Raw genomic sequence first — 26,317 nt, forward strand, 5'->3', positions numbered from 1 at the left:
TGTTCCAAAAATATCCAAATACTAAATTACAAATTAAAAAGATCAGCAGCATAACGAAGTCCAATACTACTAGCATGATCATCATGCTTGTTGTGTGTCATGGGCTTCGTGAACGGGTCAGCCACATTATCATCTGTATGAACCTTAAGAATACTAATATCATTCCTCTCAACGACTTCTTGAATGTAGTCAAACTTTCGAAGAATGTGTCTGCTACCTTTACGTACACGTGATTCTTTCGCAAGTATAATAGCACTTGAATTATCACAGTACATTTCCATAGGGGATTCAATGCTGGGAACTACTCCGAGTTCAGCAATAAACTTCCTAATCCAGACAGCTTCTTGAGCAGCTTCTGAAGCAGCAATGTATTCTGCTTCCGTTGTAGACTGTGCAACTGTGGTCTGCTTTGAGCTTCTCCAATCAACTGCCCCGCCATTCATGACAAAGACATACCCTGACTGGGATCGGGAATCATCTCGATCAGTTTGGAAGCTAGCATCTGTATAACATCTAATACTCAACTCTTCTTCCAAACCACCGTAAACCAAGAACATATCTTTAGTTCTCCGCAAATACTTAAGAATGCTCTTAACAGCAATCCAATGTTCTTCACCTGGATTCTGTTGATAACGACTCGTCAAACTCAAAGCTAACGAGACATCAGGTCTAGTACATAACATAGCATACATAATGGATCCTATAGCCGAAGCATAAGGAACACATTTCATTCGTCTTATCTCATCAGGTGTGATAGGACTTTGAGACTTGCTCAAGGTTATGCCCTTTTGCATGGGCAATGCTCCGCGCTTGGAGTTTTGCATGTTAAATCTTCGTAAGATTTTGTCAATGTATGTACTTTGACTTAAACCAATAAGCCTTTTGGATCTATTTCTATAGATCCTGATTCCTAAAATATACTTAGCTTCTCCAAGATCTTTCATGGCAAAACATTTTCCAAGCCAAGATTTGACATCTTGCAAAGTTGGAATGTCATTTCCAATAAGTAGTATGTCATCAACATACAAGATCAAGAAGACAACTTTGCTCCCACTAGCTCTAATGTAAACACAGGGCTCATCTTGGTTTTGAGAAAAACCAAACTCTTTGATTTTCTGATCAAACTTAAGATTCCAGCTCCTGGATGCTTGCTTTAATCCATAAATGGATTTTAGAAGCTTGCATACTTTATTAGGATGCTTTGGATTTACAAACCCTTCCGGCTGAACCATATATACGTCCTCACTTAGGTCGCCATTTAGGAAAGCGGTTTTCACATCCATTTGCCATATTTCATAATTATGAAAAGCTGCTATGGCAATAAGTATCCTAATTGACTTAATGCTCGCGACTGGTGAATAAGTTTCCTCATAATCAATTCCTTGAGTTTGAGTATAACCTTTTGCCACCAATCGAGCCTTAAAAGTGTTTACATTACCGTCCATGTCAGCCTTCTTCTTGTAGACCCATTTACACCCAACTGGTTTACAATTGGGTGGAAGATCAATCAAGTCCCATACTTGATTTTCTTTCATGGACTGCATCTCTGTATTCATAGCATCTCCCCATTTTTCAGATTCTAAACCTGATATGGCCTCACGGTAGCTAGAGGGTTCATCATAATCCCCTAGATGAGATTCATCTGAATTAATCAGAAGATTTAACTTCTCAGGTCGATGAGGAGTTCTACTAGATCTACGAATTATAGGTGCAACACGTTCTGGCTCATCAACAATGTGCTCAGCTTCAACGTGTGGATAACTAGTGCCTTCAAAAGGTATGTTACCTTGTGATTCTTGAATTTCTTCAAGATCTACTTTACTCCCACTGACTTTTTGTAAGAGAAGATCTCTTTCAAAGAATTCAGCAAACCGAGCAGTAAACACTTTGTTTTCAGCTTGGTAGTAAAAGTAGTAACCCATTGTTTCCTTTGGGTATCCCACAAAGTGACATTTGATACCTCTGGGTTCTAACTTGTTTGAAGTGTCACGTTTCACATACGCTTCACAACCCCAGACTTTCAAATAAGACAACTTAGGACTCTTTCCATGCCATAACTCATATGGTGTCTTATCTACCTTCTTGGTTGGAACCATATTGAGTATGCGTGCAGTAGACTCTAATGCATAACCCCAAAAAGACATCGGTAGAGTAGTTAGACTCATCATAGATCGAACCATATCAAGTAAAGTTCGATTCCTCCGCTCCGACACACCATTGTGCTGTGGTGTATAAGGTGGAGTGAATTGTGAGACAATCCCACAATTCTTCAGGTGGTCCAAAAACTCTTGACTCATATATTCTCCTCCCCGATCAGAACGAAGGGCTTTAATGGTCTTTCCAAGTTGATTCTCTACTTCATTTTGGAAGATTTTGAACGTTTCAAAAACTTCATGTTTATGTTTCAGCAAGTAAACATAACCATATCTACTATAATCATCAGTAAATGTAACGAAGTATGTTTCACCATTTCTAGACATAGTTCTAAAAGGGCCACATACATCAGTATGTATTAGTCCTAAAAGATCTTTAGCTCTTTCACCTAAACCGGAGAAAGGAGCCTTTGTCATCTTTCCACATAAACATGACTCGCATACATCAAATGACTCAGAGTCAGTTGATTCCAAAATCCCATCAGATTGGAGTTTTGAAATGCGTTGTTTGTTTATATGACCAAGACGACAATGCCATAGATAGGTATTATTCAAGTCTTTCTTGACTCGTTTGGCAGTACATGTATATACAGAATTATTATTTGAAATTACACCATGCATATCAATTTCAAAAATGCCATCACGTGGAATAGCATTAAAATAAAATACATTATTCTTAGAAACTGAAATACCAAAGTGCGTAAATGTAAGTTCAAAACCAACATTTTTCAAAAGAGAAACTGAAATTACATTGCTCGTAATACTAGGAGCATAATGACATTGTTCCAACAAAACAATAAGACCACTAGGTAGAGTAAGCTCATAGGTGCCAATAGCTTCGACTGCAGCTCGAGCCCCATTGCCCACTCTTAAGTCTAGTGTGTTGTTCTTCAGTCTCTTACTTCTTCTCATTCCCTGCATATTGTTACAGATGTGAGTACCACAACCAGTATCAAAAATCCAGGAATCACTAGAAAAAGTATATAACTGTATATGAAATATACCTGATTTGCTAGTTTGGCCAGCTTTGCCTTTTCTCAACTCAGATAGGTAGGAAGGACAGTTCCTCCTCCAGTGGCCAACTTTTCCACAGTGGAAACATTCGGCGTCTTTCGCTGGGTTTTCTTTCTTGGGAGGTGGTGGAATCTTTTTCTTAGCAATTGACTTGCCTTTTCCTTTTCCCCAAGTTTTTGGCTTATTCTTTCTCACTCTACCTTCCCTAATCATAAGGACACCTGGATTGGAAACCTTATATGGAATATCCTGTTCAGCAGTTTTGAGCATCGAGTGCACCTCTGCCAGAGATTTCTCCCAACCTTGCATATTGTAATTCATCACAAATTGGTGATACGATTTTGGTAGTGAAACTAAAACCGTGTTCACGGCCAAGTTAGGCGGCAAGGTAGTTCCAAGTTTTTCCAATCGGTCAATGTAGCTTTTCATTTTTAAGACATGAGAACTCACTGATTGACCCTCCTCCATTTTGCATGTTTGAAGAAGCTTATAAGTTTCATATAACTCTTGACTAGCCTGTTTCTGAAACATATTTTTCAGCTCAGTCATCATATCATATGCTGTACGATCTTCCATTTCCTTTTGGAGGTCAGAAGTCATACTAGCAAGCATGATTAAAGCTATCTTCTCTTGCTCATCAAACAACTTCTGATAAGCATTCTTTTGAGCAGCAGTAGCTGTCTCAGGAGGAGCTTCGGGTAAGGGTTCTTCAATTTTGTTCAACTTCCCTTCAAATTTGAGAACAATTCTCAGGTTGCGGTGCCAATCGAGAAAGTTTGAACCATTAAGTTTCTCCTTCTCCAACAAAGAACGGAGGTTGATTTGGTTTACGTTTTGATTGTTTGACATCTACAAGAGAACAAGATTCAATTTTAGTATTTTCGATATTGTACTTTAATAAATTAATTACCCAAGTTTTAATATATTTAAAAACAATTAATTTACGAAAGCCTAAGATCCACATAGAGGTTCCATAACTACATCTGTTGATCAGCTAGCAGTTATAGAGTCTACTGGTAGGTAGCGAGTACCAATTGCATCACAGATGCAACTCTTAGATCTTTATGGGACCCTAAGATATGTGTAGTCTAACAAACCACTATTATCTATTGGCATGTTTGTCCCATCCTTGCCTCGATCTCAGGTCTCACCGTGAATACGATTAAGTCGTCCAATTTGGAAACAGTGGAAATTCAGCCTAGTCTCACTCGTAACTGAAAATTCACCTCGTGGCTATAATTCGATTAGGTCTCACCGTAATCAAAAAATAACGAGGAGTGTTTGCAAGCTCATTGGATGGCATGACTTAAATTTGACGGGTATTTTAAAAATGTTTGTGTTAACGAATAATGCATGCACACAAGATTCGCTACAATTTGTTAAAAAACATTTTAACCAATTTTATATATGTCGATCGTGTTTATGCGTCAAGTTTGTTATTTTATTTTATATAAAAAAAATAACAAATACACACTGTGTATCATTTTAAAACATTTTTAAAAGATGTTGCTCATATATATTATTTGAGTTTAAAAAAATATTTAACTTTAAACTCGTTAGAGTTTAACTTTTTAAAATCATCAATTTTAACCTTTGAAACTCGTTACTAGTTTTATTTGATGTTTTCATCAAAAAACATTTAGCATATATTATAATCAACAATTAAATATAAATGCGTAAAAATAAAACACAACCATACCATGCATCACACACACATAGCCTAGCCCAAAAATCCTATGCTTGATCCCATGAGCCGACATGGGATCAAGAGGTCAAACTAAGGGTAATATCGTAGCTCCCACTTGATTCAAGAATCAAGTGAAAACTTGACAAACGCCATTGTTGTCAACTTGACCTGTTCGCCATCTTCTAAGCCAAAAGCATGTTGTATTTTATCTTCAATCTTCATCTTGTTACATTTATTTAAATTTGAAAATACAACTAAACTAGTACTTTTACAAATTGAAATAAACTTAAATACAATACTATGAAAATGGAAAATAAATATAATACAATTTTGGCTTCAAAATGGCCTTATAATACAAATAATCAACATGACACAATATTGCTGTAATCAACAATCACAACAATCATACATAGGCCGGGGCATTATGGGCTATGTGTGCAATCACAATTCTAATAACTACATTATTAAAAACTACATATGGCTTGTCCATGGTTACAATGCATGTGTACAACCATGGAATGAAATAAACAACAATTATTCAAGCCATAATAAATAAATTCAAAATTTATAACAGTGATATTTTTCAGATCTTATTTGTGCGTCATGAGATTTAATTTAAAACAAACATGTTGAAATTGTAAAAAAAAAGTTTTACTTTTTACCATCTCACAAAACTAGATCTGAGAAAATCACGTGACAATTAAAATGGTGTAAAAGCGGCTCGGATACCACTGATGGAAAATCGTGTATACTTTTCATTCAGATTAACGCAGCGGATAGTTAAAATAAACTTATTATTACAAAACATGCACACGATTGACGGTTCCAACAAGATCCAATTACACCACTAGTAATTGTCATAATATATAAATTCACAAGAGGAGTTAAACGATATACCTTTCCTGAAGAAATGGATTGTAGGAGAGAAACTTACGATCAATAGTATGACCGTCTCTTTGGATAGTCCACACTACACTTCAAACGACGCCAATGGATGCTAGTCCAAACTCCAAGTAACGTATTACCAATAATCAAATTATTGTAATAATAATTATAACAAGTAGTACTCCGTATGATTGTGTTTAGAATGTCACCCAAAAATATAAGCTTGTATGTGTTTTGTTTTATAAAGCAAATAATAAGAAGTAATATTGAGGTTTTCTTTTGATTTGTTTTTGTGCAGTCCGTAACACCACCAAAAACAACACATATATAATTTGTTGGCATATCACCAATTCTCAAATTCCATCATAAAAAAAATGCTCATCAATTATTTAGCTTTTGCTTTTGCTTTAACTTTAGTTTTTTTTAAGTGGACACCAACTAATCCCATTTATTTGACAACAAAATGATCATGTATTAGTTGATCAACTATTAAAGTTATAATCATTGAGAAATTAATTAATCCACAATTAATTAATTAATTCAAATCAAAACAAGCATTCAATTTGTTCCGTTACTCAAGTAGTAAATATACATCATATGTATATAGATTTAATTTGACGTCTAGGTGTATATGTGTGTGACCCCGAAGGCTCAAATAAATTTAGCCATATAGTTATATGTTGTATCTTGCACACAAATCCTACAGAACCTTCATTCTTGGACCAAATAACTTTTATTTCAAACAAACAAAGCATTTTGCAAGATAGTAATCGATATTTGTGAAATCACTTATGATTTCTTGTTATTTGTATTCTAGTCGAGCAGAAAAGAGCTGGCTACAGACATTGAGTCTATAATGAATAAGATTGCAGGGACCGAATAGATGGTTGTGGTTTGAATATACTATAATACTAATTGTTTGTCGAATATGAATCAATGTTTTTTTATTCTTCAAATTTTAAGTACAAGAGTTAAGTTATATATGGTCTTGTAATGTAGTATAGATCTTGATCTTGTGTATTGTGTTTAGCCCTACTACTTGCTTCGCTTCAAATAAAACTTGAGTACATTTCATCAATTAGATTAGGGGTTCCGAGAAACCCTTTTCGATCAGCAAAACCACAAGAACAATTGGCTTGAAGTAGTGATACACACATCCTAGTGACTGGGTGATGACAACCTCAGAAGAAGTTCTAAATTCTCAAATTCTAAAATTGTCTTGTAATTTAAGCTTAACATAAGAATTTGAGAAATTATAAATATTACTAGCCTTTAAGAGCCCGTGCGTTGCACGGAAACTCTTAATCAATATGGTATGATAAAGACAATATTGATACCGATTACTTGTATAATATATTTATAATTACTTATCCAATCGTTGTTGATAGTATTTGTATTAAAACCAAATTTACAATTACTTGTATGATGCACATTACACAATATTATGTTCACACCAAATATTGTACAAATTAAGGTAAATGAATCAGAATTCATATTCAATTAAGCAAAACCGTTGTAGTTATCATTATGTGTACATTAATCAATTAGGACTAATGGAATATCGCCCACCATGCAGAATCGACTACGTAATATAAAAATCGCAATAAAACATCAATGAGCAAAATCGACTACGTAATATAAAAATGTGTCCTAATTACCCAAAATGTGTCCTACCTAATACCATTTCGGTATGACTACATTGATGAACATTCGGCTAATGGAGATTGAAAGGTATTGTTACTGATATTTAGAGATGATGTTTAAAGATGTGTCCTAATTACCTAAAATGTGACAGTATCCACGACCATAAGAAACCCTTGCCTTGGGATCAACTGATGTAGTGTAGACATGTAGCAAAAGATTTCCTCTCTATCTCAGGAGCACCTGCCAACACCAATTCAATTAACACCTTCAACTATATTGACCAAGAGTCTATGGTCCATTCAATAAAACTCTTGTATTGTGTATTTTTAACATCGTTAAGAAGCAAAATATTTGTTAACATATACACATATATCATCGAGAAGAAAACAATACTGGTATGGAAACTATATAATCATACCTATTCGAGCAAAGTTAGGAGACCATATTTTATGAGATTGCATCATCTTGTTCAACACAGTGATTATTATCAACATTAATTGATATTTTGTATAATCCAAGAACATAATATTAATTAGCCCTTCTTTTTGTAAGTCCATTTATACAAAAAGCAGCTGCACAAACATAACATACTTTTGAGCTTGTATGCATTTCAAGTCAGCAACTGTGGGTTTAACATGTTTGTCCAAGTAATTATTATTTTCAAATAATTAACAAAAATATCTAAATAAGTATGTCGAAGTTGCTAGATGGAAAACTCTATATATGTAAAAGTTCCCCAATGGCAATAATCACTTTGAAAACATATCTAAACACCCAATAGTCTATCAATATCTATTATATGGGAATGAGGAAGAAGGAATACATCATTACCTGTAAACGGTACCGAACCGGTAACGAAACCAAACTCGTCCCAAATCAAAAACCGAAATCGAAACCGAATCCCCATCGGTTCGTTTTTCAGAGCTCGTGCGTTGCACAGCGACTCTTAATCAAACAAACTGAAAACGTAAAATGTTATATCAATATAAGATAAGTAATATTCAAAAGTAACCATTTACAAAAATCATTAGATAATTTACATATACATACAACCATACAGGACACTTACAGATAAATATACGGAGTAACATTTTAGCCATAAATAAATATAAATATAAATTAAATATTAAAATTATAAGTAAATTTAATTTAATTAGGTACCTGAGCAACCACACGGTAGCGTCTCAATTGTGACGCTGTGTCCTCTGGCCCAGACGAACCATCATCATGGCAATGACCCGAAATTTTCAATTCTTGATCAGGTTTACAGCATTTCTTGTACCCGCTCATCGCATACTAATCAATCATTAGTGTCATTACAACGGATAACATGGCGATAAACGTTGTTAATGGGAACTTACTTCATGGTTTATCAGGCAAACATTTGGATGTCAAACATTTAAATAAATCCGGTAATACATGCATGTATCCCGTTGCAAGAATCACACCTGAAGCAATAGCTTTAAACAACACAAATAGCTTAGTATCGGGTTGTAACATAGCACAAATCTTCCAGAACATAGCACTTATGACCCATATTGTACCAGTAGCAACATAGCACTTATGACCCATATTGTAGCAGCACCAACCTATATTGTACCAGTAGCAACCTATGCCCACAATAATCGTCTAGAACCCAAACCACATAAATAAATGTTGATTTATAGCACCACTCTAAAGCATAAACATTGACATTTGACATTCTGATTTATAGCACGACTCTGAAGCATAAAGATGAAGCAATTGCATATTTTGAGTAGAATTCTCACTTACTATCTAACATATAATATTAGCAACAAACCAATCAAATGCAGTATATTTGTACATAGAAAGCAAAGTATATTGGTGCAAACATAATTATTGCCCCATTTTAGATAATACGCATTGGGCAACTATTGACACATTTTAGATGTATGCATTAGGTAGCTACAGACTCATTTGACCCGTTCTCATTTAATCCCAAAAAATAAAAAATCAAGTCAAGTTTAGCAAAGGGGGATATTACTTCAAAATCTGTTACTCAAATGTTGGAGCACGATTGCATCCTCAACTTCACAAGACTTAGATGGTAAACTCCAACCTGAAAAACGTCCATAACATAACTTTTTTGAATATTCCATAAATAACAAAGAAAGCATATAAAGATGAATAACAAAACATAAAATAACAGGACCATTTATATTATTAGCTCGTTAGGTCTAACCAAAACTCTCAACCTTTTCCTGGCTTATGTAGAATTCAAGAAAATTATCAATTGTTACGAATGATATATCATGTATGAGCTAACTGTCTGATGGATTGAACATTCAAAATTCTGAGAAACACAGAGAAATGGAGAAGGGAAAATAAACTCGCATTTAGTGAAATATGTTATGTTTGATGTATTTAATTGATGTTGGTGCTATTATGCTAATGTTAATATGTTGATGTGTTTGATGTATTTGAATAGATATTGATGCTATTATACTCATGTTGCATCAACACTATACCTGCATCAACAACTTAGCATTGTATAATGAGCCTTAAAACTGTAACCTAAAGAATGGCATCGAGCCAGATATATGTGACCCATTTGTAATGATATTTGTGACCCATTACAAATGTCAACTGCCCCAACACATTGCCATTTGGTTGCTATCATGCTCATGATGTTGACTCATTTGTGATGATATCAGATCGTATCACATACATCTGCAACCAAACCAAAATGGGTCAGTAAAGTCGTCCTCAAATACATAACATAAAAGCAACTCAAATGCATTTAGATGTACATGGATCTATTTATTATAATCAAACAAATTATTAAGGATGCAACAATTTCCCTCATTCCTATACCCATCGAACAAAAAAAATCATAATATGATCTCTACTTGTTTACTAATTATTTGGCTCGGATTCGGCCTCGAATAAACTATTAAAGATGTGACCCATTACAAACAACAGTAATCAAAGGTAACAGTGACCCATTATAGCCTTAAGTGACCCATTACACTTTCATTATAGCATTAATAATTGTGATGTTCAAGTGACCCATTTTTATGACCATGTTGCTATTAAATAAACAAACAACAGCTAGGTGATATCTTACGAAAACACACCGCAACACAAAGCAGAACATAATCACCTTTTACATTACGTGATCCATTTACAACTATCAAATACTAATATGCTTTTAAGTAGGTTAAAGTGACCCACTTGCACTTTCATTAACTATAACATATTATTATAAACAGACCTATTATAACAGCTGACTTTCAGAAAAAAATCATTAAACAAAATGGGTTAATCATACTGTCAGGTTTACACTAATGTCAGGTTTGACTATTGTTTTAGACGAAATGGGTCGCTTAAGGTTATAGTGACCCACATTGCCTCACTGTATATATTCGTCAATTCAAGAGCCAGTAAAAGATATAATTTATATAGCTGAAGTTCTATATATCTTAAATGCAATTATATAGGAATTTATATATAAGCAAACTTTCACAAAACTAAAAAAATATGTACAAATTAAACAATCGATATACAAACTGGGATGTCTTATATGCATACCTGACCCATATAATTACCCCAAAGGTAACAAAGACCCCAAATGTACAATCACCATGATGTTCCTACAAAACACAAAAATAAATGACACAAATCAAAATATCAGTCAAGTTTATGGCATAGGAACACACACACACACACACAAAAACAGACTAAGTGATATGCAATTTAATGTATTCTAAAGCAATACCCATCAATACCAAATTATACTTTCTCTTGAAATAATTAAAAACATAGAGTATATCCATACCTTCAAAACAGTCATGACAAACCCATATAGTAGCATCATCAACTCATATATGTGAATATTGCTTATTACGTAATGAAAAGTACTCTATTTCAGCATGGTTAATTATAAAAGAGCTGTATGTTTTTCTGCAATTTTAATATCATGAAGTTTATCATATTCCACATCTGAAACTCCAATTGCACAAAAAGTTCAATAACATAACACAATGCAAATTAGACCATGTTAAAATAATGAGACAGTAACAAACATTGCAAGATTCATAAATCTTAAACCTATGTATTGCATCACATTTGAATTTTCAATTCACTCGGTCTTCATGCTATGCAAAACTATAATCCTTGTTTATACTTCATTAATATTCTAACTTTCATATGTTCGGATAACTTATTGATCTTATAATAAAAAAGTAAAAAAAGGAAGTCCAGCTAGTTTAACTTATCAGGGCATATAACATGTAAACGAAAAACTAACGTGATCAGTAAACTTCACTTACCATGTCATTGTGTGAAGAAGATTCACATAACATCATCAGTACATAAACATAAAATCTCTAAATAGAATCGCATAAAAAAACCCAAAATGATAACTCACAAATAAAATTGCGAACAGTCAGATTTGTTGATCAAATAATATTGCACCTGCAATTCAATTAATCATAATACCTGCAATAAAAAAATAAAAATTCAAAACCTAAAGAGAAAAAAACATAATAACAGAAAAATGAATATAAATATATTATGTTAGATTGAGCAAACAATAGAAATGATGAATAGTTATAAACCATCAACGATAAACGAAGGAGATGATAGTAACCGAAGAACGCTGCAACAACACACAAGCAATCACGCAAAATTAGCGACACCATCAACAATTAAAAGCATCAGTATATCATTTATTCATTATTTAATAATAATAAGAAAAAAATATTAATGAAGTAAATAAATATTATATTATGAATGGTTAATATAAAATCAATTTAAAATTAGAGGACGGTAAGAATACGTAGCACAGTTGTTTATTGTAAACAAAATTGAAGACATTAAACCCCAAGTGTTCTGAAATTGATGGACGTTAACAACATCCGAAACGTTATCAAATATTGTAACCTAAATTAGTTTTTTAACACAAATCCATGAAAATTTGTAACATAAATTAGTTTAAAAAAATGAAAATACGGATTGAAAATTTGACATTAAACGATGCAATGCAGAACAAACATGAATCGAGATGATGATAAAAATTGATGGACGTTAACAACATCCGAAGACGTTATCAAATATTGTAACCTAAATTAGCTTTTTAACATAATTCCATGAAAATTTGTAACATAAATCAGTTAAAAAAAAATCAAAAAACGGATTGAAAATCTGATATTAAACGATGCGATGCAGAACAAACATGAATCGAGATGATGATAAAATTGAAAATTAATAAGAATTTGGAGTTGGTTGATTTTAAATAAACCATAATCGTTAACAAACCCTAATCTATGAAAAAACGAAAGAATCGAACCTGTGTTAATCGCATATGAAATCAAACGATGGTGATGCCGGTATAACGGAGAAAGGCGATGGACAAACGAATCTACCACACCAGTATGTAATCGCATATGATGGAAGGAGGCGGTGATGCCGGTAAAACGGCAAACGACGGAGTATGTGTGTGGTGCTTTTTTTTTATCTGCGGCAGTTGAATGGTTTTTTTTCTTCCTATCAGCGATGGTTTTTTTTCCTTTTAATTTGGACACGTGTCAATTGGTTGGTGTGGGACAGGTGTTATTAAAATGACCAATAAAAATATGGCAAATGGCTAGTTGGAGATTGATTGATGGGATGGGGGACACGTGGCAATATGCCACACGGTTTGTAAAGGGTAGAGATACTACTATCAAATTGCTTTATCCTCGTCGTCGTCTGTGTTGTGGTCATCGGAGGTTCACCACCTAGTTGGTGGTGACCTCTGGTGGTGGCTGGTTGTTGTGGTGTTGGTTTTGTCTTCGTCGGCTTATTGGGTGGTCTACCATCCTGTTGGTGGTGGTTGGTCACTGTTGATGGGCATGAGGAGGTGGTGCCCGATGTGCTTTTTTCACGGAAAGTTTGTGCTCGATACCTTGTGTGTATCGAGTCCTTTCCTTTTCGGTGGCGTCTTCTAGTTTGATTCAGGCGTCGATTTTTCAGTTGGAGTTCTAGTTTCAGATCCGGGGTTGGTATCAGTTTTTTGTGGGTTCAGATTTTTTTGTGACGATTCCTGATGCATCGTGTCTACTGGTGCTGTTCTGTTGTGGTGGCGGTCGGTATTCTGCAGACCATTGTTGTTATTATTTTATTTTTTTCTGCTTTAATGTAATTATATTATTTAGGTTATTCTTTATTAGCATATTAACCATGTTTTTGTTACTTCTCTAGTCATCTGTGTTACACTTACTTGTTGGGACCATTTATTTTAGAGTTGTAGGTATGCTGTTTGGTTGGTTATTTTTGAATTTTCTTTTATAACAATAATTATAATTATAATTATTATTATAATATTTGTTGATTTTGGATCAGTTTAATATTATTATTATTACCTTCTTTAATAATTGAAAAAAAAAACTACTTTAATTGCTTTTAGACCACCCCTATGGTTAGTTACCCGCTCATTACCCGCTCATTACCCGTAACTAATCATAGGCACCACTTAGTTACTCGCGTTAGTTACCCGCTTTCACCATAGATTTAACGAAAGAGTTATATGAATTGCGGGTCCCAGTGCTTTTTATTGTTGGACTTTGTATATTAAGAGGAGTATTGTTTTAGCCATGATAGAGAGTGTTTAATTATGAGTTAGTTATAGGATATTGGTGTTGATGTGGCGCTGATGTGGAAGGTTAAGAGGATGAATAATTTAGTTACGATAATGTTAATACTGTTATTTTCACTTGCAAAATGTCCTATTCTAGTCCCTGAAGTTTTCATCTTCTCACATAATATCCCATTTTCCTCCATATTGTAAAAGTTACCATTCCATCTTTGCCCGCTCTAAAACCCTAGATCCAGTCCCTCCTATTCAATTACATCACCACCGCCACCAACACCACCGCCTGTGACGTCAATCTCCTCCACAAAATGTTACGAATCACATCTATCAAACGACTTACGTCATCAATCGAAACCCTAAGTCACCGATATCAACAACAATGTTCCGTCAGCGGTACAGCAAAAGGAAAAGGCAAAATTAAAGAAGGTCAAGCATTAAAACGATCAAAAATCACAATAAACAAAGGTCAAAAAGCATCAGATCCATCAGAATCAAAAGGTCATCGAAAAAGTCAACTTGAACAAATGATTGACGGTTGTTTGCAGGCCAAGGCACCTGTTAGATTTCTTAAAAAAAAGGAACGTGAAAGAGAAGCTGCACGAGAGAAAATGGGATTGATATCTGAAGAAAGGAAATTAGAAATTGCTAATTTTAAAAAAAGTGTTAAATATTCGCCTAAAGATGATAATGAAAGTAATAATAAAGATGCAAGGTATATTGGACCTGAAGGTTTGGATCTTGTAACATTAGGTGTTGTGGATGGTGATAAGATTCCGAAATATGAGTTGACAGTTGAGGATGGGATGAAGTTAGCTAAGGAATATAGTAGGATTTTAATGAGGAAACATAGGGCTAGACAGGCTGCTGAAACTGGATTGTTGAAATGTAAGAAAGAGGCGATTGAGGCGTTGCCGGAAGGGTTGAGGGCGGCTGCGTTGGTTCCAGATTTGACCCCGTTTCCGAACAATAGGTTTATGGCTACGTTGACACCGCCGATTGAAGGGTATCATGAGAAGATTACTGAGGCTACCAAGAGACAGAGTGCTGTTAAGGGGAAGCTCAGATGAGGGGTAAGATTATAGTTTTTGGTTTGATGTTGTTAGTTATTGATATTGATATATGATTTGTGTTGAATGTTGTTTGTTTGAATTGATTTTCATTTAATATGATTGTCGATGGAAATGCCTAAGGTGGATTAAGAAACTTAGGATAGGTTTGTTAGACCATAAACTGATGCACGAGTTGACCCAGATTCTGTATGTTGGAATTTAACATGTTGAATCAAGTTATTAGCCATACTTTTAGTAATGTTGGTGGTTATCGATAACTTATAAGTGTCTTGATCTACATGATGTGTAGTTTTCGTAGGTTTATGTTATATTGATTGCAAGGGTTGGTATTTTGTATTAGGCTTTTATGTGTAGTGTTGCTTTGATAGTGGTTGTAGACTAGTGTATGTACTTCGATGAGTTATATTCATAATGCCTTTCCCCGGTGGGCGGCAAGGTGGCTTTGTTTCAGTTAGTTGCTAATTGTTGTTTATGATTTCAGTTGTGGTTAATCGAGTAACTTGATTCATTCGATTTTGATGATACATACTTTTTAATTATATTTTTTCGATTTGTTTTGTTTATACTAAAGTTTTGGCTTCTGAGTTTTGGCCGCCACATTAAATAATAAACATCTTTATACAAATTTGAGTTAAATTTAAAATAGTGTGTTTTAAATTAGGCAGTAAATTAGAAGAGTATCACTGTTTGTGAGCTAATAAATATAGTTCATTAACCATTTGACACTTGGATATGTGAATATGACATTTGAACTCAGTTGGACACAAAGAATATAAATGATATGAACGTGACAACTTAAGCATATAATTCATTTTATAGTGTGTAATCAAAGAAACTATGTCCATCATTCCATGTAGATTATTATAATACATTGGTGGTTTTAGACTTTTAGCAAATAAGCAAATTCATAGATCCATTTGAAGAGAATGATTTCATGACAACGCTGAACTGTATTCTTTCATTTACATTAATAATGATGCACAATTAGAGATTGCTAAGAGTCCACGAGCTTGATTTCCATCCCAAAAGAGTCAACATTAAATCCAACATTACAGACTGGTTGAATGTTGGCACAAAGGTAGCCAACATTGAACACGTCGAATGATCCAAGTAGCCTTAATCTAGTGCGTTAGTGGCAAGTTTATACCATACTTGATAATTCGTTTTCTCAGGTCATTCAACCCCCTCAAGTTTGCTAAAGCATAAAAGTTTCCAAATATCTAGTGTCTTCTTTGCTTGCTCCAGATTCAAATTTATTAACGCGAGTGGACATTTATGTAAAAGAACAAAAACGTCCACTCGTGTTAACAAAACAAAATTTAGAGCTGGTGAATTCATGGATCCATTTGAAAAGAATGATTCCATGACAACACTAAACTGTGAGATTGCATGATTATGATGCACTTTTTGAGATTGCCAAGTGTCCACAAGCTTGTTTTCCATCCCGAAAGAGTCCTAGCTAGCAAATATTTCCCTACAAAGTTGGGAGAGAACTCTTTTTCTCCTACATTACAAGACGTATATGTGTTGATTATTAGCTGATTGTGATATAATTTAAGATATAAAACTGGAAATCTAAATTCAAGTATTGTCTTGAAGTAACATACAGTCATCATTTATATTCTGCCTACAGCTATGTGATGGATATTAATCCATAATCATCATTGTCCATGAATCATATGGTAGGTAATTTGTTTATAACATTCTTATTAATCATTTGATATATTTACTTTTAGCAGCCTACAAGCATTTCTTTTGTTCTGACTCCATGTGCTTAATTGTTGCAGATTGACCATGTCTTCAATGGCGACCGATTTTGTCCGTGGCGACCGTATGAATAAATTAGAAGTGTCAAGTGTGTGTGTCTGTCACTTACAAGTCTGTTTTCTGATCGGTGCAGTATCAACTGATTTAATCTAGCTTTTATATCTTAATTTCATTAGGATTCTTATTCTTACCGACTCATCCATTAAATAAATGACCTTGTTCAGCCTTTTACATGAAATCTTGGTTGATTGTCGCCTCGAATTATATGGTATTATGGTTATTTGTTTATGTCAAAATCATATTTAGACAGTTACATGTTCTATTATTGGACTGGGAGTGTCACACTTCACTCTCGGAAGGAATGCGGTCCCAACTATGCTTAGTGTACAACTCGATATCTCTCGAGTGTATAATTGCATTTCCGAGTATTTTGGCTCATTGATCATCGTCATTAAGCCACTCGAATTTCTCCGATTTTTCATCCCAAAGCGCAAACCAACCTGTCTCGCAATTAACGTTTTGCCTTAAATAACGTATGTTTCGTACCACCGTGGTGTTCATATAGTCGGTAAAATATCCACTGTCATGAACGTTGAAAGTAAGAATGTTGGTGAACATTATGATTTTGAGGTGAATATAAAATTAGAGAGTGAAATATGTGACTGATAAGAAATGGTTAACGTAGTATATATATATATATATATATATATATATATATATATATATATATATATATATATATATATAGGTGTAAAAATACCGAGTAAAAAGGAATAAATGAAAAAAAAAAAAAAAAGTAAAGAAATAATGGATAAAAATTCAAAATTTTCAAAAAAATCGAACAATCAACATTGGATAGCCGACACTGGCTCACCGACGGTCGGATAGCCGACACTGGCTCACCGGCGGTGGTGACCGGTGGGTCGGTGTCGTCCAAACTCCCGTCCCGGTGTCGTTGAACAAAAACGGTGGAAAATGGGGATGACACAGGGCTCTTAGATCTCAAACTCCACATCCCTAAATCATATATAGAGCTATAAGTTTGACTCGAGTATCAATGGATAACCTGTACTTGGGGCTACATTAACCCTACTTGATCCAACTTTGATTTTCGGAACAAACCTTATTATACAACTCCCCTTATAACTTTGGTTTCAGCCTCCAAGTCCAAACCCATAAATGGTTCGTTAAACTTGCCCAACTTTCTTATCAAAAATAACTTTAAATTAAAACAGTTCTATGTGACCGAGTAATCTTTATTTAGTTGTTTCTATATGAATTGACAGTTGAGGATGGGATGAAGTTAGCTAAGGAGTATAGTAGGATTTTAATGAGGAAACATAGGGCATGACAGGCTGCTGAAACTGGATTGTTGAAATGTAAGAAAGAGGCTATAGAGGCGTTGCCGGAAGGGTTGAGGGCGGCTGCGTTGGTTCCTGATTTGACCCCGTTTCCGAACAATAGGTTTATGGCTACATTGACACCGCCGATTGAAGGGTATCATGAGAAGATTACTGAGGCTACCAAGAGGCAGAGTGCTGTTAAGGGGAAGCTCAGATGAGGGGTAAGATTACAGTTTTTGGTTTGATAATATTGTTAAGTTATTGATATATGCTTTGTGTTGAATGTTGTTTGTTTGAATTATATGCATTTAGTATGATTGTCGATCGAAATGCGTAAGGTGGATTAAGAAACTTAGGATAGGTTTGTTAGACCATAAACTGATACACCTTCTGTATTAGGAATTTAACATGTTGAATCAAGTTATTAGCCATATTTTAGTAGTGTTGGTGGTTACCGATAACTTTAGATGTCTTGACCTTGTTGGGAGAGAACCTTTTCCTCCTACATTACTAGACTTATATGTGTTGATAATCAACTGATTGTGAATAATTTAAGGTATAAAACTGGAAATCTAAATTCAAGTATTGTATGGAACTAACATACAGTCATCATATATATTTTGACTATGGTTATGTGATGGATATTAATCCATAATCATCATTGTCTATGAATCATATCGTAGGTAACTTGTTTATAACATTCTTCTTAATCATTTGATATATATATTTACTTATAGCAGCCTACAAGCATTTCTTTTGTTCTGACTCCTTTTGCCTAATTGATGCAGATTGACCATGTCTTCAATGCCGACCGATTTTTGGCCCTGTGGCGACCGTATGAATAAATTAGAAGTGTCAAGTGTGTGTGTGTATGTCTGTCATATTGAGGCATATAAGCCACTTACAAGTCTGTTTTCCTGTCGGTGCAGTATTAACTGATTTACTTCTAGTTTTTTATATCTTATACTTTGATTTGATTAGGATTCTTACTGAATATCTGTTCAATAAATGACCTTGTTCAGCCTTTTAAATGAAAATTTGGTTGATTGTCGCTTCGAATTATATGGTATTATTATGATTATTTGTTTTTGTCATAATCATATTTAGACAGTTGCATATGCTATCATTGGACTGCAAGTCTGCAACTCCCACACTTCAAAGCTTGAATTCGTGTACAATTATGTGTATTTTGTTGACCTGCTATCATGGGTGACTTGAACATGTCGTACATATCGATTCAACTTTATTCATTGATTTTTGTTGCTTGAACGAACTAATGAAATCTAGATAAAGAAAAACGATCTGATAGATAGACATAAAGAACGTACATGTGTTATGATAATGTGGTTATTATGAAGTTTGCTTTGACTTGATTCTAAGAATCCAGGTTGGATTTATTCAATTATACCACTGTAAATTCAAAACAAATCTATATATAATCTATCTATAATAACTTATTATAAAGCATTTGAGTTTGTCACATGTCATCTAGTCAATGCTTCAGTGAAATACCTGCCAAAAACTTGACATCTATCCTTTTATAACTGGCTGAATAGAAAACAACTCCTTTTTTTTTTTTTTTTTTTTTTCTTTCTTTCTTTCTTTCTTTCTTTTTCTTTCTTTTTCTTTCTTTTTCGTCCTCTAAAGCTCAATTACGGTTACGAATTTCCAATCGAATAAATAAAACTAAATCGAAACTGATTCAATTGTTAACCTGTTAAATCTCGGAATTGAAACGCAAAGTCGATTGAATCAGTTTTTGGGTTTTCCACACTCTTAATCAGGGTTCAAAAATCGCATCTAAAATCCACCACAAAATCCGTTCAATTCAACCTCCTCAAATCAATTTATCAATTCAAATCCTGGCATAAAAATCGATATCATCAACTACCGATTTCAATTTATCATTAGCATCGTTGATTCAGGTACCATCCTCCACAACCGTTGATGTTACAGCCTCTGCCGCCATCCTCCACAACTGGTGCTGCTACAGGTACCACCGCTGGTTCTCCCGTTTCTTAAATTGTTTTCCTGTGTTTTCGACATTCATCGCATGGTTTTCCCTTCCCTTTTTTTGAACAGCGAATGGGATCACCCGAGGGGGACTAAACCACCCGTTGCGATCATCTCCCGTTTCGACTATGCCGACGCAGCGATAAACCCTGCCCCCATCGCTGCCCGGGAGGAAACCTTGACACCGATCCAAGGGCACGGCCAAGTAAAACCCCCCCTCCCCTTTACCCCCCAAACGATATTGGAAAGGTGCCATGGGTGGATACTTCATGGCAGGGATGAAATTGTGTTTTTAATATGTAGCCAACGGGGGTTGAACTCCTGACCTCCCCTAAAGGAGGCAGGCCACCAACCGATGTACCACACAACTTCTGGTTTTCCCTTCCCTTATTTCGTCGTTCTGATTTTGCCCTTTTTACCTTTTTAATCACCGAGTTTCTTTAATTGACAGAGTAACAACTTTTTTGTAAACTTACTAATTTTGAAGACTATTTTTTGTTGTTTACTGATTTGTGTTATCTGTTTCTGTTTGTTCATCCATTTTTGTTTAAATAAAATGACAATGATAATAAAAAGCAGGATGATCAACATAGTCTGTTATGTTACCAACGAGAGTGTTTACAATGTTGTCTTTATGTAGAAAAGAGGTAATAAGTACCTGCACATACTTTTTTTCATTTAAAACTTAAGGTACTACAATTCTTGAGCCACTTACACCAACAAAACTATAAATGTGATGTTTATCACATTTACAAAAATTAGATGATGTTTGTACAATTATATTGATATGAACAAAAGAGAAACTACTTCCAACTCTAAATTATATGGTTTAGTTCTTTTGCTATTTAGATACATGCTGGTAGTTACATAAACAATTCATTAGTTATTTGTGAAACTGGGTTATTTGTGAAGTGGATTTGAAGGGCTCGGTATGCTCAAGATGCATTGTTTGGGTGTCGGAAATATCGGATATCAATAGTTTAGAACGGGTTCTGTTCGACGGATTTGATATTTCTTTGTTGGAGTCTACTAACCGGTTTATTTTTTCAAGTGATGTGATGGTAGATAATGCATTGGGTCGTCAGGATGTTCTCTCTTCGGATACACAGAATAAGAGTAACGAGATTGCCACAAAGTCTAATTATTCCTGGTTGCAGTTTGGGTTGTTGGATTTTAATGCAAGTAATCATGTTGATTTGGAGTGTGTTGCACCAAAGACAAAGTCCAAAGTTGGTGTTGTAGAGTGTATAATGAACCATCTCAGGTTGGTTGTCATGAGGACCCAACTAGTTTAGCTACTGGATCAACAAATGGTTTGGTGTCATTTGATGTTATTAAAAAGAAATTGTGCAACAAAGTTGATCATGATAAGGATGTGCCCAGTTCGGCCCAAGAAGGGCCCGATTTGTTCCATGGTAGTGTCTCTAAAATCATTGGGATTACGGGTTCTGTTAGTAAAGAAGCTAATTTTAACGATTTCAAGGAGCTGAATAATGACAACATTACGTTTGCGGTTAGATTGGATCGATTGAAGAAGGAGAAAAAGAAAAAGAAGGAAGAATTGTTGGCAAATAGAAAGGTTGAATCGAATGTTGAAAGGCCTAAACCGATTTTGATTGGTCGTAGTGGAAGATGTTATTGTGATTGTGAGGTTCCCTCGTGTGACAGTTTTTGCAAAGCGTGGTATGTATTGAATAAGGATGTTTCAAGATGTTTATTTAGTGATGTTAACCCTAAGTCAAGAAAGAAAGCGAACAAGGCTTCCACTTCAGATGATTATAAACTTAAAGATAACATTGACAACTTGGATTACGGGAACGCAATTCAAAACTTGTTAATGGGTCCTCAAGATGGAAGAGATGGCGGTTCATCGGCATTTAGGAGAGGATATATGTCCAAGGAGGCTTTCGCAGCTTTCGATGTTTTGATGACACAGTTGGCCGGAGAGGGTACACCGGGTGATGGATCCGCTAATGTATTATCCCGGGAAGAGTTCTTTGAAAGAGATGGTTAACGGAAAATTGAAAAGGGCGGGTCCTAGAGGTTGATTGTTATGGTCCGTCTTGTTCTTTCGGTTGATTTCATTCCTAGTAGTTTCGGGTATTTTTCGTTTTTGTTTGGTTTATATGTTTGTAAAGTTTTTATCGGTATGTTAGGGTGTCTCGTTATAGATAGTTTTTGTTTGTTTGGTTGCTTTATATGCTCGAGCTTCCCCGTTTTCCCTTGTCCTTTTGTATTTTCCGTTGAGGGCGTTTTCATGAGTTTTCCTTTTTTTGCCAAAAAAAAAAAAATATATCTAATCTAATTGACCAGTGTTATGCTCCAATGGGTTGTTTCAGTAGGATGATCTTGAGAACTTATTTGATTAAACAAATTATAGGTTCTATTTAGCTTTAGTAGTGGCAAATTCTATATCTATTGTTCGTTCTACCTTTATGTATATTATATTATATAGAGGTTTTCGTTATTGTTTTTTTGGCTTTGTTTGTAGCTGCGGGCACCTCTCTGGTAGATAGTGGGGAAGTTTGTTGGAAGGTTTTCGTTATTCTTTCCTTTTAATTAATCATGAACTAGAGTTGTTTTATTTGATGAACTTCAAACTATCTTTGTATTCATTATTTCTATTTGTACCATCAAATATAAATTATTTTCATTAGAATTGACTACTCGATCAGTTTTCTTGCATATTAAAGGCTTTGACTGCTGGTGTATTGTCCGCGGTTATGGATATTGTGTCTTAAAAGCTTTCGGGTATCCAAAAACTACAAATCTATCGGATTCTTCTCAAATTCGTATGACCCGAGTGTCTTTCATCTTTGAGCTAAGTTGAGTTATTTGTGATTTAACTAACCCCTTTTTGATCTAGATTTTGTTCAATTTCTGAAGTCAGCTTTTTGACTTTTATGTCTTTAAGTATGCATTTGCTTGATAAATATAAATAATAATAATAATATTGGGATTAATCACTGATATGTAAATACGGATTAGGTTCACTGTTTACACAATATATGAAAGTTTTAGTACAAAACTCATAGATCAAAAGATATTCCCTATATAATCCCTCTTTTTTGGCAGTATATATATGGGCAGATTTATGTCTGGCTATATAAGTTTACGGTTGATCAACGTCGGAAACAACGCAACTTATTGGGTGTGCGTATCATGGACCATTTAGGCATTACTTTCACATATTGTTGGATAAGTTGTTCAAGCACAAAAATATTCGTGACATATTTCTCTTTGTAGTTTTGGCGGATGATTTAGTTACAACTTATAACAGTAGTCGTTGCTAATATGCAAAGTCCTACCCATGTCTTTAAATAGTTTGTGTTGTGTGTATCACAGATTTATAACTGTTTATATGCTAATGTCCAACGAACTACAGCTCATTGTAAGCTTGATCCGATGGTGAAACGTTTCGTGAAACTTTTGTGTAGTCAAGAGAATTTGGTATGCTTTGATGGAGTTGGAATTTGATGCATGCACTTGATCTCCCTGCCTTACACAATGTATTATGTTCGAATTATTATGCAAATATCACACTATTGAGTACTTAATGTACAACTATAACAAAAGACGTTATAGTATTATGCAAATATCACACTATTGAATTGAGTACTTAATGTACAACTATAACAAAAGACGTTATAGTACTTAAATATACTTAAATTGCAGGTAGCTTATATACCATATGTTACAACTATAATAAAAGACGTTAAATTGAGTACATAATACTATACCAAATTTTTAAAACACTATGCAACGCACGGGCTATTAACTGAAAAGAGGTAGAAAAAACTTGATAAGAACTTAAGTTTAACCAGAGTTAAGCGGTACCGTGCCCTGCCCTGCCCTGCCCTGCCCTGCCCTGCCCTGCCCAATTAGATCTCAAACTCCACATCCCTAAATCATATATAGAGCTATAAGTTTGACTATCAATAGATAACCTGTACTTGGGCCTATAGTAAACCCTACTTGATCCAACTTTGATTTTCGGAACAAACCTGATTATACAACTCCCCTTGAACTAAACACAATCATGCCAAAGATTTGCCAAGTCTTAACAAGCACCAATATGACCACATAAAAATGTTGTTCCCCTGTTCTCGAAGTCATCTGCCACCTCATTTACTTATCTGTCAACTTGTTCAATCTACACTTTATCCAGTTACGCAGATGCCATATCTAGCAGCATGTCTCTACGATAAGTCATTGCATTGGATCAATATATACAAACAAAATCTCTTAATACGCTGAACATTCATCCGAAACCAGAGACCTCAAATTAGCCATTACCACCAGTTATATTAAACATAAAACTCTAATCATGCAAAACAAATACACAAAACACCAAACATAGAGAGAACTATAATAACTTGAACCATTTCATAATACAAAAAGGCATAAATAACATCCATAGCAACTAGGAAGTGTGTTAGGAAGTGTGTTACAGATAATATCTGTTCATACAAATCCTCTAAAACATATAAAAAAACATCTGTTCATACAATCCTTAAAAGGACTAAAATCTCAGACACAAATCGCATTAAAATTAAAATAAGCAAGAAATTATATAAACCATCCATTCATCTGCATCCCCTTCAAGCTCGATTTCATTCATTCCATTACAAAATCTGGAAACTGCATAAGACAACAATCCACAAATTAATAAGTTACTATATCACAAACTACCACTAATTCTAATTTAAATATGCATACAACACATATGGATTTTAAACTCATATAACATAGTTCACACTTTCTTTAAGAGTATAGTTGCTCAGTATAAAATAATGATAACCCTCCTAAAACTGAAATTGTAATCAATAAACTTACATATATAGTTAGCATAAATAAAACCTTGTTGCAAGTAAAAACTGTACCATTCAAATTATGAATATATAGTTCACAGAAATTTTTATTAATAAGAGTATTTGATTTCAATTTTTAATAATTATGGTATCTTACCTTTTGCCCACTAATCCACAAGATCCAAATGGTTATATTGAAATTCTTAATTGTTTACTAATCTATAAATACACTTGTACACATTAACGAATCTACACAAACAGAACAGAAATATAAATAGTCTTGTATGATTTGGACTATTGAGTTTTGAATTGTTCATACTATTAATATTAATATATTTAATATAATTAATCAGTAAAAACAAAACAAAAGAGATTAAAGTACAAACCCTAGATTAGATTTTGTCAATATCTTCATCTTCAAACTCAATATAATCATCACCAGCGGTATCATCTTCTTCATCAAGTCCACCAGCAATACCTTCATTCAACCTAATATTCTCCGGTAACTCACCATAAGCTTTCAATAACCTAGCTTCATCAGGCATGTATTTGAGGATGACGTCAGCCTTGTCATCCTGATAATCACGTAAACCGACTAAGATGATGTCACCAGCTGCAATCCAAACCTTTTTATGCATCTTACCACGAATATGACTAAGCCGTTTCGTGCCGTCAATACACATGGATTCACAACGGCCGTTACCAAGCATACGAAGAACTTGAGCGTATTCTTGACCGTCTTCTTTGAATACGAGTTCACGCTTTTCATCGTCGGCTTCGTTCTTCCCTCTTTTTCGGTTTTTTCCTCCCTTTCCTTTGTTTTTCGGCATGATGGCGGTTGATTTTAATTGATTTTTTTGTGTGTTTGTAAGAAACTGAAACCCTAGGTTTTTGATCTTCTAAAGATGAAGTGTGGGGTGTGGTGTCTGTTTTTTGTTATTTATATAGCGGTGATTGGGGGATTAGTATACGTGGCGTGCAAGTAAAGCATACGTGATAATTAACTCTTGTACGGTTCTACGGAATAATTTTTTAACAAGAAAAATAAAATTACTCCGTAAATAATTGTCGGTTTATGTTTTAAATGTTGTAGAAATTTAAGATAAAATTTCAAACTTATATATTGATATTGATATTGATACTATGCATTTTTATTTTAGAGTTGTTTTTGGTTGTAAAAACTTTTAGGTGTCGTTGTTCCCTATTATACACCGAATAGCTAATAGCGTTCCTTTAATTTTTTTGGCTAACAGCATCCTTCAATTATCTCAATTAAACATACCAAGTCCTCACGGTTGGCGGCGTAAGGAGAAGAAGTAGACCTACACGTAGGTT

The 26,317-nt window shown here is 34.4% G+C and overlaps 2 protein-coding genes and 3 long non-coding RNA genes across 8 annotated transcripts; 2 read left to right on the forward strand and 3 right to left on the reverse strand.

Moving 5' to 3' along the window:
- Window positions 1-7,278: 7,278 nt before the first annotated feature.
- LOC139852977 (uncharacterized) lies at window positions 7,279-9,608 on the reverse strand. Of its 4 annotated transcripts, none has more exons than XR_011761238.1 (5): window positions 9,557-9,608; window positions 8,545-9,463; window positions 8,215-8,342; window positions 7,802-7,847; window positions 7,279-7,623 (listed from the first exon to the last, which is right to left on the reverse strand). It is a non-coding gene; the product is annotated as an uncharacterized lncRNA (long non-coding RNA). The 4 variants fall into 4 exon arrangements; XR_011761239.1 differs by having other exon boundaries at window positions 8,545-8,843; window positions 9,389-9,602; XR_011761237.1 differs by having other exon boundaries at window positions 8,545-8,658; window positions 8,745-9,602.
- A 188-nt stretch (window positions 9,609-9,796) lies between these two features.
- On the reverse strand, window positions 9,797-11,984 carry LOC139852978 (uncharacterized). Its single transcript, XR_011761240.1, has 3 exons — window positions 11,774-11,984; window positions 10,936-10,997; window positions 9,797-10,074 (listed from the first exon to the last, which is right to left on the reverse strand). It is a non-coding gene; the product is annotated as an uncharacterized lncRNA (long non-coding RNA).
- Window positions 11,985-14,199: 2,215 nt separating this feature from the next.
- Window positions 14,200-17,076, forward strand: LOC139853034 (uncharacterized). Its single transcript, XM_071842401.1, has 2 exons — window positions 14,200-15,048; window positions 16,836-17,076. Exon 1 carries the CDS (start codon window positions 14,287-14,289, stop codon window positions 15,043-15,045), a length of 759 nt encoding a protein of 252 aa, XP_071698502.1. The 5' UTR covers window positions 14,200-14,286; the 3' UTR covers window positions 15,046-15,048; window positions 16,836-17,076.
- A 699-nt stretch (window positions 17,077-17,775) lies between these two features.
- On the forward strand, window positions 17,776-19,116 carry LOC139851508 (uncharacterized). Its single transcript, XR_011760637.1, has 3 exons — window positions 17,776-17,997; window positions 18,102-18,379; window positions 18,947-19,116. It is a non-coding gene; the product is annotated as an uncharacterized lncRNA (long non-coding RNA).
- A 5,415-nt stretch (window positions 19,117-24,531) lies between these two features.
- LOC139852504 (eukaryotic translation initiation factor 1A-like) lies at window positions 24,532-25,895 on the reverse strand. Its single transcript, XM_071841806.1, has 2 exons — window positions 25,369-25,895; window positions 24,532-24,812 (listed from the first exon to the last, which is right to left on the reverse strand). Exon 1 carries the CDS (start codon window positions 25,810-25,812, stop codon window positions 25,375-25,377), a length of 438 nt encoding a protein of 145 aa, XP_071697907.1. The 5' UTR covers window positions 25,813-25,895; the 3' UTR covers window positions 24,532-24,812; window positions 25,369-25,374.
- Window positions 25,896-26,317: the final 422 nt, after the last annotated feature.

The sequence above is a fragment of the Rutidosis leptorrhynchoides genome, chromosome 6, assembly GCF_046630445.1.
Source record: "Rutidosis leptorrhynchoides isolate AG116_Rl617_1_P2 chromosome 6, CSIRO_AGI_Rlap_v1, whole genome shotgun sequence".
Taxonomy (NCBI): Eukaryota; Viridiplantae; Streptophyta; class Magnoliopsida; order Asterales; family Asteraceae; genus Rutidosis; species Rutidosis leptorrhynchoides.